Raw genomic sequence first — 16,284 nt, 5'->3', positions numbered from 1 at the left:
CGCGGCTGAATCAGCCGTGGCGTCCACCGCACGAGTCTCTGGAATGCCGCAACAGGATGCCAATGCACTGCATCAGCATCTGTGTACACGTGGAGTTCATTTAACTCCGTGTGAACTAGCCCTAAGAAATATGAATATAGGAAAAAGCATGGTGGATTCTGCACCACAATAGCACATGGAAATCAGCATGGTACAGATTTTTATATTAGCAGCATGCTTAATCTGTTGCAGAAATGCTACAGATCTTTGCAAACAATAGTTACGCAGTATTTACTTAAAGGGGTTGGCCACTTTCAGACCAATATTGACAAACAAATGTACAATAAAAAGATATACAATTTTCCAATATACTTTCTGTATCAATTCCTTATGGTTTTCTAGATTTCGGCTTGCTGTCTGTCATTCATTCTGTTACTTCTAGAGGAAAGTCTGACCATGGTCATGTGATTTACGGTCCATGGTCATGTGATGAGCACACAGGTGCACAGCTGATTACCAGGCAGATGTCTGATTATTGTACTGTGACTATAACGAGCGGCACCTCGGAATATTTTTTTTATTTTTTACAGCCACACAAGGGGGCTTAAAGAGAACATTTCACCATTAACAAGTCCTTTAATAGACAACATCCTTTAATGGACGTTACTTCACCGATTCCAAATAATTTTTTTTTTTTGTTAAAGCCCCCACCGCACCCAAGCAATGAATGCAGTTAGTACAGAGCCTAAATAGCAGATCGGGCACCAAAATGGTCAGGAGGGTGGTCTCAGGCAGTAGGCGAGCTCTGTCACTGGCTACTTCTGATTGGAGCATAATCGAGCCCCCTTACCTGTGCCTGTCTGACACTGACCCCGATAGTACAGAGCCTAAAAAACACATCAGGCACCAAAACTAATTGCGTTTGTGTTTGCTAACAGCAATACTTCTATACTGCAGCACATTGTACATTTCAGAAGATGCCTACTAGACCCTGTTCATGCAGGACCTAACAGATTCATATATGACAACCTATAGGACATTACTAGTCCACTGGGCTGCAATGGCTACCCCTCAGCAACTTGTAATTTAATCATATGGACCAAAGGAATAAAGAGAAGGTTACATGCATGATCAAGCCTTTAAGAGGTTAAACTCCAGCTGTATAATACTGCTCTGCATCAAATATATGCTAAAGCATAAAACCGTACACCACAGAGTGAGAACATGTTTTATGGCGACAACCCCTTTTAAAATAGAAGTTGGGAAAGACACTCTCATGCAGGTGTTTGTTCAGGTTCATGGGATTAACCCCCTTTACTACTTGATAATTCTGCATTGCTCTGTCACTTGATTGTAAAGCTTGTATACAGGTTTATAAAGTGCCTGTAAAGGGGCGTTCTTTCTCTGCAAAAAATAAAGTGGCTGCATGGAGAATCGTTCGGCTGCAGGTCAGAGAAATCCAGTAGTTAAAGTTAAAACTTTTTCTAATGTCTCGATCTTTGTATAAATAGCACTAAGTGAGAAGTCTATCTGTTTTTGACCAAAAAGGAAGACAATCTGTTAAAAGACGTCCTATACAAGCACTACTGGGTAAAGGTTTGTGGAGGCATCTGGGAAAAAAAAAAAAAAAAGACCAAAGTCCAAAAAGGTTTTCTCAAACACATGGTGGGAAAACAGCACATTGGCAAACTACATTAAACCACAGCAATAAAGAAAGAATTAATGCAGTAGAAGTGGTAAGAATGGGTCAGCAAGCATAGTAGAAGGGAATACTGAGGACCGCACTGGACTACTACAGTAACCAGCACTTACGGACTGTAATGATCTCATTGTTGAACTGAAGTCGCCCATACACTCTGGGTGACTGCTTGTGGGACTGGCCAACCATTTAATGTCTATGGCAGCCTCTTCAGTGCCTCATCCATTTGTTCCGGGGGAGATAAACCTCTACCACTCCCAAATCAGAAGATATGGTCCACTCAGAAGAGCATGCATGAAACTGTGTCGACCACACCGTTTTCCGGTTAGCAATAACGTATAGAAGCTTAACATGTACAATTTCACTTTTGACTACAGTCCTTCTTCTAGTATATAATCCCGTTTCATAAAAACCATACAAAACAAGCCATCAACAAAGTGACTTGAGTTCAACCTAAAAGAGATTTCTTGACATTCTGTACGAAGATGGCAAACCTTTAAAAAGCTAAATAGGTTAGGTTACTAAATGCTTGTATTGACCATGACAGAATACTGGAGCACCATTTTTTTTTCTTTTTAAATAAAGATACTTGCACATGTAAGGGGGCGTTCACTCTTACGCCTGGTGTCTGGTGTGTGCATTCCGCCAGGTTTCCGTCCTCAGCCCTGGCAAAACTGGACAGGGGATGGAAACGCTCAGGTTGTGTCCCCAATGCAGTTCTACTCAGGAAAGTGGCACCACCCCCCCCCCCCCCCACATATTCTAAAAATGACAGACATTTTTTCAGTCGTGTGCATGAGGCTTACCTTACTCTGCAACATATTGTTCCTGTTACACCTACTAAAAATTTATGAATAAGCTCTCTATTTGGATTTAGTATTGTGCCCTATCAGCACAAACTAGACAGTGGGAGACTGTGCAGGGACAAACCCCAAACTGGTAACACCCAACTGTCAATTTACTCAGATTTCTAATAGGAATAACAGAGATGTGGCAAAATTATATAATGGGCAATACAAGCATTGACTAAAACTGATATGTCAGGAGAGCCAAGTACATCCACAGAAGATTACAGTATGCTTCTTACACATCACATATTACCTTTCCTTAGAGGTTTCATGAATCTGATTAAAACCCAGAATAAAAGGAGAAGACCTGACATATATAAAGACTAGAGATGAGCGAGTAGTATTCGATCGAGTAGGTATTCGATCGAATACTACGGTATTCGAGATACTCGTACTCGATTCAGTACCACTCGCTATTCGAATGGAAAAATCCGATGCAGAACCAATGTTGATTGGCCGAATGCTATACAGTCGGCCAATCAATGCTGGTTCTTCTCCTACCTTTAGAAGTCTTCTCCTTGCTACGTCCCCGCGGCGTCTTCCGGCTCTGAATTCACTCTGCTAGGCATCGGGTATGGGCAGAGCTGACTGCACATGCCCGCGCTACAAGAAAATGGCCGCTTTGACTGTAAGCGGCCATTTTCTTGTTGTGCGGGCATGCGCAGTCGGCTCTGCTCAGGTCCGATGCCTAGCATAGTGAATTCATTGCCGGATGACGATGCGCGGAGAAGACTTCTCGGAGAATCCAGCCCGACCCTCATTCGTGGACTTGGTAAGTTCAGTTTGATCAAATGTTACCTACCCCTGAAACGAGCATTTCCCCCCAGAGAGTATAATAGGATTCGATATTCGATTCGAGTAGTCGAATATTAAGGGGCTACTCGAAACGAATATTTAACTACTCGCTCATCTCATCTCTAATAAAGATCTTTTTGAACAGATCAACTATTTTAGCTCAAAAATCCTTGGAGCCAGTCTAGTACACGAACAGACAAATACTAACAGAATTCACCAATTCAGTGCATAACTCAATGTTACTACGATACTGCGTACCAGCAGCAATATATTCTGGCTGAATTTACTATGAGATGATCTACATTATCTAGAGGTTGACACTCATCCTTATATTTAAAACAAGATAACAGTACCAGTGCACCTTTGCCTTACTAATATGTTTGATTAAAAAAAAAAGACGACTTAGTATTTGTTGCATTTAAAAGCCGAAAATTAACCCTTAAAAAGGGAGACCTTTTCCTTCAGACCATAAACTCCAGTGACAACAGCCTAAGAAAAAGGCCAGGAATGATGTGCGATAGGTGCGGTGCCATCAATCTTCTGAAGTAAAAACCAAGAAAACCCATTTTAAACATTCTGCTGATGCTTCCCAGAGCCAAGTTTACTTCTGCACATGCCTCTTTAATCTTTTCCTTGCAAATCTTGTACTGCTTTTTCTGACTTTCTAAGAAGGATGTTAAGTCTTTCTTTTGTTGGGCTATGATCTGTTGCTGAAATCTCCTTTCATCCGCTGCAGCCAACTTTGCCTATGGAGAAAGTAAAGATAAATTTATTAGATTTCTTTCTATATACATTTGTGATTAATAAATCGTATATACACATTACATGATTCTCTAAATAGCTTTTTCAATCTTAGTTCCTGATGCATTTATGGTCCCAGCCATTAAGTAAACTGAAAGTAAGGAGATCTCCAAATCTGAGGGATCTCCACTTCTTATTACTGCTCTATATAGACATTACAAAATAAACTGCACCTACCAAACGGTCTCGGAAAAAAAGTTCTCTCTTAGGAAACCAGTACAGGTTTCATTCTCCAATATTGTTCAGAAAATTAACACTAACTGTGACTGCTTGTAAAGATATTCTACAATTTATAAAATGTTTGGGTGAACTGTAGCAAATTAATATTTTCCTTTAGATATAGAAAAGACAGTAGATATAGTATAGAGATGTTATGGTGCTGGTTAACATATACACAGGTACATTCTTTAAGACAAAAAAATTCAGATACTGTGACCCTTAAGCAAGATTCAAGTAAAATGAACCCAAATGTGTGAGAGGCGAACATCTCTTACGTTACGATCACATCTGCGTTTAGGTTTCCCGAACGGAAACCCAATCTGTTTAAAAAAGTTGTTACCCTCAGACCCCATAAACTATAATGGGTCCGCTGAGTTCCACCCCTTTAGAGCGGAAACAATGCAGAGAGAAAAGACCTATTTGGGGGATGGAAACCCCGAGTGGAGATTGAATGCTAGTGTGAACCTAGCCTTAAAGGGATGTACAGATTCCTATAACCGCTGCAGCCAAACACAGGCCTTAGTGGTGAGCTCTTTCAAAACAGCATGTGATTTATGTGATATGTAGTTTCTGAAGTTGTGACCTATGTGGCCTGTGGAGTGGCTGCAATGGTTACCTGTCACAAAAGGCCCAGGGACCTGTAAACAAGTTTTTTTTTTTTTGTGTTTAGTTTATGACTCCTCAGCAGCACTATGGAATAACTTTAAAAAAAAAAAAAAAAAAAAAAAAGGGAGTCTAACATCCCTTCAATACATTTGACACATTTTTGCTTGTCTGTGCACTGCAAAATGAAATCTATGCCAGTTATGATGTAAACCAAAGTCAGTCAGGTGTTTGCACAAAATGCTAGCAAACTGGTGCAAAGCTCTTGATATGTTCTGCTAGAAGACAACTTTTGGTTAAGGCCCCACGGAGCGAGCTGCAGTGAAAAAGAGATGCAGGAAAAACCTGTGAAGGATATACATTGCGAATTTTCACGCAGCGCTTTTCCTGGAAAGTCCACAAAATTTTCCTCTACAGAATTTTTGTTTCAATTATACCTATAGGGAAACCACTGGTGTTTCCACAGTTATAATTGACATGCTGCAATTTATAAAAACATAGCGTTTTTTGGAAATTGCAGTATTTCCACTGTGCGTATTTTTCTACAATGTGCGAATGGCATTTGCTAGAATCCCACCCACCTTGCAGGGACTGTAAAACCAAGGTGTTTATGCCATGTGGGGCCCTGGCCTTTATCATGAAACGCATACATTTGCATGACTCAATAGGGGTGGGAGAATTTATGAAAACCCAAGCACTGTGCACCAGTCTTAATTCTGGCATATTGTCAGAGCTCATAATATTAAGAGACTCTGAATGTCCTGTGCACCAGAATTAATGTCTATACCAGTTAGAGCCGACCCTGCCTGCTTTGGCGCGTTTTCTTTGCAGCAAACAACTGTGTACTAAAAATTGCACTATTTCACCAGAAAACAATTATTTAAAATGTTATTAATTGCCCCCAACATTTCTGTGATATAATGCTACAGCTATCCAAATATCTTTGAATTGATCATCATGTTACGAACATTTATGCTGTAAAGCACTTCGTTTTATTGAAGTACGGTAAATAGTTAGTAGCCTTAGAGAAATAAACAACTGGCCTAGGTTACCCATCTGCAGCCATTCAGCTGCCTGTAGAGCTCATTGTGGTCCTTGAATCGCAGCTTACTTCCCATGATCCCTCACAGTGGAGCGCAAGTGGCTTAAGTCTCCACATACCTATACGGTGGTCTCTCCCTAAGGAGTGACAATATTCCCTTAACCTGGTCTAGAAGCCTCTCACCTCTGCCAAGTCAGTCTTCTCTACGCCGGGCTGAAGAGATCCAAACAGATCGAAACAGCTGTCCTCAGCTGAGAGACTGACTTGGTAAAATCCTACATCATTGCAGCAAAGGCCTCTGGGAAAGTCGGGCATGATGTTAAAGGGAGCACCCCCTAATGGGCTGCATGACTGAGGCACTGTCTCCATATATTAACATCATGGGAGACAGATTTGCATATTCTTCCCATGATCTCTCACAGTGGAGCGCAAATGGCTTAAGTCTCCACACACCTACATGGTGGTCTCTCCCTAAGGAGTGACAATATCCCCTTAGCTGACGCTAGGTTCACACTAGTGTTCGGCAGTCCGTTCTGTGGTTTCCGTCTTCTGCATGCAGAAGACGGAAACCTGTCAGACCGGGTCCGGCCGTGAGCGCCCGTGAGTGTTTTATGCTCTCCGCCGCGAAACCGTTTTTTTTAAAAAAATCGGACACAGAGTACTGCAGGTCTGACTTCTAATGAAAGGATCCGAGTTGCAATACCAAACACAGTCACTATGAGTCAGATCTAAATGGATTGGCCCATCCCAATGATACACCTCTACTATTTTAGTTTCCCCAATTTTACAGCAGAGATGGCAAAACGGTTTTACAGCAGTCTACCTTGGGGGCATCAGGAACCACCCTTGATGTAAGTGCACAGTGTTTCATTTCTGACCTGTTTAGTATTTTTAGGTTAGTACAGAATGTTATCAATATCATAGCTCTGGAAGACTCCGTTAAAGAGATTACACCCTATTCACTTCTCCAGGTGACTGAAACAAGTGAGTTTCAGGATTGGCGTTTCATTCACTTCCTTGTGGGCTTGTGGGACAGCAATCTCAGGAAGCCCCAAAGAAGTGAATCGAGTGCAAGTAACACTAGGGCACTGATGCTGCATTGTCATAGGGGACTTTCAGGCCCCTGTTCCTCTGATCGCGATCTGACAGTTAAGTATCTTTAATAACCAGTACCCTAGTTTAGCATAATACAATGCTAAGTAAACATATATAAACCAAACCACATACTTTAAAAAGGGAGATACAACTAAAAACAGGCACCCAACATATTGTGAACCCAATTTTTTTTTAAGCTAAAGTTAATCATCTTCAACTACGTTTTAGTGTGCCATCACTTGACAACTCTGACAAACCAATCATCAGCTCATTAGCACATGTCCCATGCCAGCAAAAAAAAAAAGAAGCCATTTGTGGAAGCTTGCATCTGTGATCATCTTGCATCTTGTCTCTTTAAGTAACAAATTACAGTGGGAAAACTACTTAAAGGATGTCCATCTTAATTTCTGAACCCACAAACCTACTGACCATGCTATGTGGAAGATGGGGACAGCATTGTGAACATAACTGGGGGTAAAGGTAATGAAGGTTGCATGACTGAGAAAACCCACTAATACCCAAAGTTTCATGACTGCAAATGCATAGACAGCGGCCCCTTGCTATGCAGTGCATCCTCTCCACCTAGTTTCTGCTTGGCAATGGCTGGATGCTAGAGCAGTCAGTGAAAGCAGAGAGCGAGTATGAGGCCAGGGAGTGCTCAGAGCTCTGATCATTGCACATAAAGGCACCTCCTTCTGGGCACATACAACTTGCAGGACCACAAACTCCAGGTATGCCTACACAGCTCTCATCTTCCTCTACATTGTGCCAGGGGTCCCAACAGCTTTTGTAGCAGAATACGGAAGCTACTGCAATAATGCTATGGTATATATTATACTGAAATAGATTCAGTGGTGAATACATTTGAACTTGTAGTAGCAAAATATATGTCATGTGAATAGCTGCAAACATTCACATATGTAGAGAGACACGACAATGACATGTCTATCCCCTCTCTAGAACCACTACAATGGAGTGTGCAGAAATTATAAGCGGGGATCCAAACAAAATGGCCCCCTGCCTTCCACAGTACACAGGCAGATGCAGCTTTAGTTCACCACAATATCAGTAAACTCTTCACCATCTTGTGTGCTAGTAACAAAAACATAAAATAAATGATAGTGATGAATTGAAAGACCCCCAAGGTTAAAGTGACTAAAACACACACCTCCCCCACCCCCCTATGGTTGATAGAGAGGTGCACCCATCAGCGCATGATGTGCTCTTCTGTAATGCTTGCTATATATGGCTAGATGTATTCTACAGACGGTGTCAGCAATGAATCTGCACATACTATATATTTCAGTTACAACACCAGGGATGTGGCACAGACCATTTGAGGGCCGTTCTCATTCTCCTGCACTATGGCGAAGACATTCACCTCTGCAGAGCAAAGTCACTGTTTTTGTAACATTTGGCATCATAAAGGCTAACAAGGTTGCTAGAACATTCACTGTGCACCATAAAGGGTTACATAGCATATGCAGCCATTACAGTGAGCTATGCCTTTGACATTGATAATGCAGAATATTCTAAAGATCAGTGACCAAATCTATAGCCAAAACGACTGAACCTGTAAAAGCTACATGTAAGCTATACAGATAACAGGGAAAAAAAACATTCCCCCCTAAAACTGCAGATGAATGGTAAAGTCTAAGAGCTGTTTGACAGCTGAGTGGGGAGACAGGTTCAGTGTATCCATGACAACAGCCTGAGCCCGATTGCTCCATTTCTGAACATCGTGTGCATAAGACACCTATGGTAGCAGGATAATAGGGTGTGCAAGTTTTGCTGAGTGGAGCATTCGTTTCACAACCATCATTTATCATATAAGGAAGGGGGCTCGTCTTGCTTCATTTTGTTGGAATGAAAGCTGCAGAGACATGCATCACACAACACCAATGCAGCAGGGAAGACAGGTGTCTGGATCTCATTCTCTCACCGCTACTCCCATGGATTCATAGGCAGAAAACAGCTCCAGATGCAAGCTTAGTCTTTCCTCCACATCAATGCTTTATGGTTGATGGGGAGTGGGGACTCTGCATCCTGAGAATGGGAAAGCATGCACTATAGGATCACTCTGCTCGCCATGTATTATAGAAGAGAGCACCTCTCAAAACATTATTTACCCCGCTTAATGGTTTAAAAACCGTCAGTCTATCATACCGTCTACTAAGATAGTGTTAACACTACAGTATTCTGTCTACCAGGATATTTATACTATATACAGTACTAGGCAGTCCAAGGGAACACAAACTATAGCACTATATACTGGGACATATACACTATAGCATGCAGAGTACTCATTTACACTAGATATCCTCCAGTTACCCACAGACAGGGTGTCGAGCCTTGTGTCACCTACTGTCACTGCCACACACCTAACAGGCTGCTGCAGTGTCCTCCACGTGCCGCCCTACCTTGCACACCTCCATGTCACTGACCATCTTCTCTAAGGCTTTGGTTAGGAGCAGGTTACTTGGGGTGCCTCGGGGACAGGTTATATACCAGCTAATGTAAGACAGTCCCTTGGGTTTTAGGCAGAGGTTGTGCAATCACATTATTTAGCCATACAATGCTCCAGACCACTGACCAACTGGAATAACCTTCTTGTTACCTCATCAAATTAGAAGGAAACCTGTTACAAGGCCATAATGGACCACAGACTATGGTAGAAAGAACGCTATAGTAGCACACTTTAGTCCATGGAGCCTGATCAAAAGCAAATGCAGAACTCAACCTCCCCTACCTTCTCCCCTAGCCCTGACTGTCAGCAAACTTTCTGTATCCAACGCCTACATTTTAACAGTTTAGGGATACCATGTTAAAGAAACCTAATTTAAATGTGCCTTTCCCAAGAGCCTCTTATGATTTACTGCTCGTGAAGAAAAAGAAAACAACATACACAAAAAGGCAGAAACTAAAACTAATTTTGGCAGAAATATATCAGACTGACAGACACCAATAAGATGTCCAAAGTGTTGCCTTTAAACATGGCTGCAACGTAACGTTTCGACTTTTCTTCCACTATTGCAGCTGCATTAAAGGGGGTTTTAGGATTACAATAGCGATGATCTATCCCTAAAGGGGTTGTCCAGGTAAAAAATTAAATTTTTCAATTAGGCCAGAGGAGATGGAAACAAAACCAAACAAAACCACAAGGGGAAGGAGAAGAAGGGGGAAAGGAAGGAAGGCGGGGGGTGTGTGTGTGTGTGTGTGTGTGTGTGTGTCATTTATCTGCGGGTATATGCATGTATTCACTTACCTATTACATTTGATGTAGTTACATGGTCATTTTTGCATTTTATTATACCACTACATTGTTGATATATTGTATCATTGGGACTTTCCGCCATGCAATTCTGTATTCATGTCCTAGTACCCCTCACCCTCTGATCAGGGTATTATCTGGTTCCCTATGTACGTTACTTATATTATGTGAGATTATTGTCCATTTTGTTATATTCACTATTTTTTAATAGCATTAATAAAAATTAAAATGTTACTATATTTTGCTGGCTGGTATTTCTTGGCATGTTTATTAATATACATCCGCACTTTATTTATTGTTTTGTGTTTTACAAAAGTCAGATGTGTCTCGAAAAGGAATGGAAAATAGAAAAGGAAGTGCTTAGACATTTCCCTTCTGTTCAATCCACTCCTGACTTTGGCTCAAAAAACAGCAGTATGATCTGCAACAAAAATGCTGTGTTTCCTTAAAGAGGACATTTCATGTCAGATCTTTGAGGTCCTCTTTTACAGTGGTGATATATTCAAGTTATAAACTAAGAAGAAACACAACATATGGAATAAATAAAAAAATAAAATATGGAAGACCTATCCTAAACATAAATCAGTAATATCAATTCTAGGGGGGGTGTGGAATGACTTGTGCCACCCTCATTGATTAGCTGTTTTGAGTGGCGGATACACAGAGAAGAGGACAGCTCTGTTCTCTGCTTTGATGACATCTTTGCATACTCTGTCAGCATCATGAAGTAGTCACCTGACATGGTTTGCAATTAACCTGGGTTTACACAATGCTATTTTACTGAAAAACTGCGTATATATTTTAACTGCAGTCATGTTAGGTTTTTTTTTTCAGTTCAATGATCATTATCATACTGATGAAATGTATAATAACATGGGGCTGACAAAAAGTAAACCCATCTTTAGCTGGTATGCCTTGTAAAGAGTTAAATTTGTGGATTTTTTGACTTCATAACATGTTTGAGGCCATCAGCTGTATTGTGCAGAGGTAAGACTGGTATACAGTGTTTAGCCCTTTTCAGGTACTGATCTAGTCCACAGTATGGCAAGAATTACTCAACTAATAGAAACAATAGCCTAGAATTACTGTAAAACATGAAAGGCAGTCCGTCAATCTAGGAAATTTCAAGAACTTTGAAGGTGTCCTCAAGTGCAGTTATGACATCCATCCAACACGGTGATGAAACCTCAGTGGAATATTTGACTAAAGTTTTCATGGAGTGCCAGACAGATTCTCATATTCATGATCGAATGTGTATGTCTATTGCAATATGTGGGGTGTACTACACAGGCACTGCATAATCGGCGAATAAACAAAGAGAATATTACAAAGGGATTTTTATTACACGGGTTGTCTAAACATTGTGCTAACCAGCACAACAGAACATCTGACCCTATATAGGGTGTCCCTAAAACCACACACTAGATTTTAAGCCTTAAGTAGGAGAGAATTTTTTTTAGACGTACAGATTAAACACAATGCAAACTTTTGGTTGAAATAAAGTAGTGAAGACTACTCTGACTCTAGGTTCACACTTACGCTCGGGTTTCTGTTCTTAGGGTCCACTTATAAATTGGTTACCCGCAGACCCATAGACTATAATGGGGTCCTTCGGATTTTCAACCAAAAATTTTTTAGTAGTTAAGAGGGTTGTTCACATGCAGCTTAGATTGGATTTATAGGGGCCGCAAATATATTAGGAGGTGATCTTGAAGGTGCAGGGACCTGAATGAGGTTGAACATTCTAGTAGGTTGGTCCATTTCTGCATCTCTAGTTAGCAGCTGCAGAATAGAGGACCAGCTTGGCGTTCGTGACACGTTAATACAAAATATGTAATATACAAAGGGAAGTGATTTAGTCTATATTGCATAAACAGAATGTCAAGAATTCACCAGTGCATATATTGCATTGTTGTATATGAGCTTTATCAAGAAAAAAATAAATAAATAATTGCTCATTGCTTTGAAAAGTCTGGATACTTTTGTGGCGATTTTATTTGTATATGAGATTTCTGGTGCACCACAACTAAAATGCTGATGTCACTTGATAGATGTAACTCATCACTAATTTTGGTGGTGTGCCTTTATTTGCCTGATGAAGAAGCTTTCGGTGAGGACATGAAACGCATTGCATTTAGGGATTTTCTTGGATTTTAATTATTTTACTGTATTTAACATTATTTCAGCAATAATAAATAGTTTATATACCAATTCAGGCTTGATAGTTCAATCAATGATCAGCACTGAATGGATTCCAGGAGTGCGATTTTGATATTTTATTGGCGATTATTGGATTTTAGGGCTAAAGCTTAATCCCATCTGGCCAAGGTTACAGATTACGAGTGAATTATGATTTTTAGCTCAGCTATTATACTTGGATTTCACATACCTAGGTAAATTTATTGGCTTTACCAGTCTCAGAAACTGCAAATTATTAGCACCTCAGATTAGAGCCCACATGAATGCTTAACAGAGATCAAGTAGCAGACATCTTCATATCAATTTTTTGGAGGAAACTGAGGATCAGGCCTTTTGAAATGATATGAACTACTGAGGAACAGCAGCAAGAAGACAATTGATTGGGCCAAGAAACACACGTAAAGGAGGTTAGATAGTGTAAATCTGTACTTCAGACTGACAAGTGTAAATGTAAGATTTTGGCTCCAACCACCATAAGCTTATGAGATGCAGAAGAGGTGGGGGGATGGTTTCTATAAGAGTTCTCACTGTGAAAAATGCAAGAGAAGGTGTGAGGACGTGGGGGTGCTTAGAAGGCGACATTGTTGGTGATGTAGTCATAATTCAAGGAACATTTAACAAGCAGGGCAACCCCAACATTCTGCTGAGAAATGCCATTCCATGTGGTTCATGCTTAACCTGGCAATCATTTGAGGTCATTGTCCTGTTAGGGCCCGTTCACACAGGCACCGAGGGGGCGGATTATGGCGCGGAATCCACGTCATAATCCGCCCTCCCTCACAATGGTGGTCTATGGAGACCGCTAGCGTTCACTTTTCTGCTAGCGGGTTTTTGCCGCTAGCGGAAAAAAGAAGCGACATGACCTTTCTTGAGGCAGATTCCGCCTCAGGAAGTCAATAGAAGTGAATGGGAGGTGGCAACTGCGTCATGTTTTTTTCCGTAAAAAAACAAGCCTTTTTTTTTTTTTTTTTTTTTTTTACAGTTCATTCACTGTCCGGGAGGGAAAAACTGCCTGGCGTTTTCTGAAGCAGTTTTTATAACCAAAACCTGCTCCAGAAAATGCCTCAAGGTCCAAAACCCGCTTCCTAATTAGGAAGCGTTTTTTTTTTCCAGACCAAATTACGCCACACGTAATTCACGTGTGAACTTAGCCTTAGAAGCAAACACCTCCAGGCTATGTAATGGCTATCTGATCATGAAGAAAAATGAATAAGTGCTTTGCGAAATGACATGGCTTCTACAATCACCACACCTAAACCAAAAAGAGATTGGATGGATACCTTGGAAGAGTTGAAAAACAAAGTGAAGGAAAAGTAGCCAACAAATGTTCAGCACTCCTGCAAACGTCTTCAAATCCGCTTGAATACCATTCCAGATGACTACCTCGTGAAGAGGATTGATCGACTACCAAAAAAGCATAATACTGAAAACTTTTGACTGTTACAGTACATAAAAGTTGACTGAACCTAGAATTACTTGTAGAGCTAATGTGAATGGTGGTCACAAGCGTGACCACCATACAAAAGTAATGCTCTAAAGAAAAAGGTTTGTGGTGTGAATAATACATATTCACTACAAGGCTTGAGGCAGGATTACATATTTCCATTTTATGCAGAATCCTACAAACATCGTTATTAAGTATTTGACGGAAGACATTCACCTAGCTGGGAACAATTTTAAGATCGAAAAGAAAAATTTTATTACTATGGGAAGAAAACCACCCATTACAGTCCCCCTAACCAGTTCTTACAGAACTATAACCTTTAATGCTTCACACAAGTATGCAGTCCACATGTGTTCCGACAAAGTTCAGTTATATAATAGGACCTGCTTTATACAAATCGGAATTAAATGGAACACACATGGACTGCACAAAGGCAGAAATGGCACCCAAAAATTATTAGAAATAGGTCATATACCCATATGATGGATCCCAGAGTTTTGTTCACTGACACAAACAGTGGCAAGCAAAAAAGCTACCTAGTCTAAAGCTAGTCAAACAGACCAGATGAAAGTCGAGTGAATAGTTGGCTAGTTAGCCAAGAAGTACATTGCAGAACCAAATTTGCAATGGATCCAGTTTACTTATAATTGGTCAGTAAAGTTTCTAATAATTTCTATATTCTGGAAAGACGACCACATTTATTCTGTCCGTCAAAAAGCAACTGAACAGAAATAACGTGTGAACTTTACAGGAAAAGTAAAGTTCACACATGTATCATAAGATATACATGTATCATAAGATATAAGCACCATCATACCATGTGCTAGCACCGAATAACATGTATCATAAGATATAAGCACCATTATACCTTTAGTTTTTGGAATAGTAGCTCTATTTAGCAGAAAACTGCATTTTTATCAATATGCAAATCAGCTTAAGAGTGAAATGTGGTGATGTGTGCTTTTTAATATTACTGTTCAGGGGCTCCAATGTCACGCCTGCTTACCTAACACAAAACCCTGTACAGTTAACAAGCATTTCTTCCCATTCTTAGCATTCAAAGCCAGGCATGAGCATTCCCTGCCATGCTCAGTAGAGCCCCAGAAAGCAGCAGAACTATACTGCACATGTACATGACGGAGTACTTGTATCCAACTTTAGATTTTGGGAAGAGGAAGAACTGCACTGCACAGGAAGAGGCTTGTGCTCAGGAGGAAGGGATCACAATGGAGTGCCTTGAGCTAATTTGCTTATTAATAAAACTGCGATTTTCTAGAAAATGGAGCAACCATCCCACAAATAAGAAGATATGAGGGTGCTTGATCTTTTTCTACACTATGTGGTACGGGTTTAATACCCATTTTGCTACTAACAGATTCCCTTTAAACCCTCCCCAACATCATAACATAAAAGTATGTCTACTTTCTGGCAGGGGTTATTGAGAGAGCTCAGGAGTTGAGCTCTTCCTATGTAAGACATGTGGAAGCTGTATTACACAGCAGAAACCCAATGCTAAAAGCTGAAATTGATTTCTGAACTGATCACGGGTATTTACACATTAGATAACCCAGGCACCTAAACAATAATGGCACATGGGCACAGCTATATTTAGTCCTGATCATTGCCCCACTGATGACGAATCAGGGGGTGTTCACACCTGCGCCTGTTGTCTGCCCATGGCTTGCCGGTGGTCAGTTTTAAAACCCATTCATTGGAATGGGTTTTTACAGCAAACCACCGGTGTCCGTATGCAGCCTCTCCATAGGGAAACAGTTTTTTTTTTTTTTTTTGACGAACACAAAGACGTGCATGTCTGACTTTGTGCCCATGCTTTATAATAAATAAATAAATAAAATAAATAAATAATTTCCCTGTGGAGAGGCTGCATACGGACACCAGTCGTTTGCTTTAAAAACCCATTCAAATGAATGGGTTTTAAAACTGACCACTGGCAAGTTGTCCCCTATCCAGTTTCGCTAGGGATTAGGACAGAAACCCCTGGATGGACAGCATAGGCTGGTGTGAACACCACATCAGAGGCAGCAAATAGCTACTATGACAACCAAAAGCCTAAAATTGGATTTTTTGATTAGGCTGGGGGAGGTTTACACAACAAAAAACCCCAAACATATTCATCCATCCCTGCTGCCTCTCAGTGCGGTCCGGTTATGCAGCTCTGTTTTGTTTCCGCGGAAGTCCCTTCCATATGTCACCACTGAGGCCAATCAGTGGCCTAAGAAAGGGACCTGGGGATATCACGTCCCTACCTTAGGCCGTTGATTGGCCCCA

The 16,284-nt window shown here is 40.8% G+C and overlaps 1 protein-coding gene across 4 annotated transcripts in view; it reads right to left on the bottom strand.

The window, feature by feature from the left end:
- TAOK3 (TAO kinase 3) overlaps nt 1-16,284 on the bottom strand; it is a 145,009-nt gene that overhangs the window by 12,976 nt on the left and 115,749 nt on the right. For all 4 annotated transcript variants that reach the window (XM_075273338.1, XM_075273364.1, XM_075273354.1 and 1 more), the window contains one exon: nt 3,939-4,067. In XM_075273338.1, coding sequence (XP_075129439.1) covers nt 3,939-4,067 — 129 coding nt within the window. The remainder of the gene's footprint in view (nt 1-3,938; nt 4,068-16,284) is intronic.

Source organism: Leptodactylus fuscus, chromosome 1 (assembly GCF_031893055.1).
Source record: "Leptodactylus fuscus isolate aLepFus1 chromosome 1, aLepFus1.hap2, whole genome shotgun sequence".
NCBI lineage: Eukaryota > Metazoa > Chordata > Amphibia > Anura > Leptodactylidae > Leptodactylus > Leptodactylus fuscus.
Note: the sequence above shows the minus strand (reverse complement) of the source record. Positions and strands in the feature narration are given on the sequence as shown.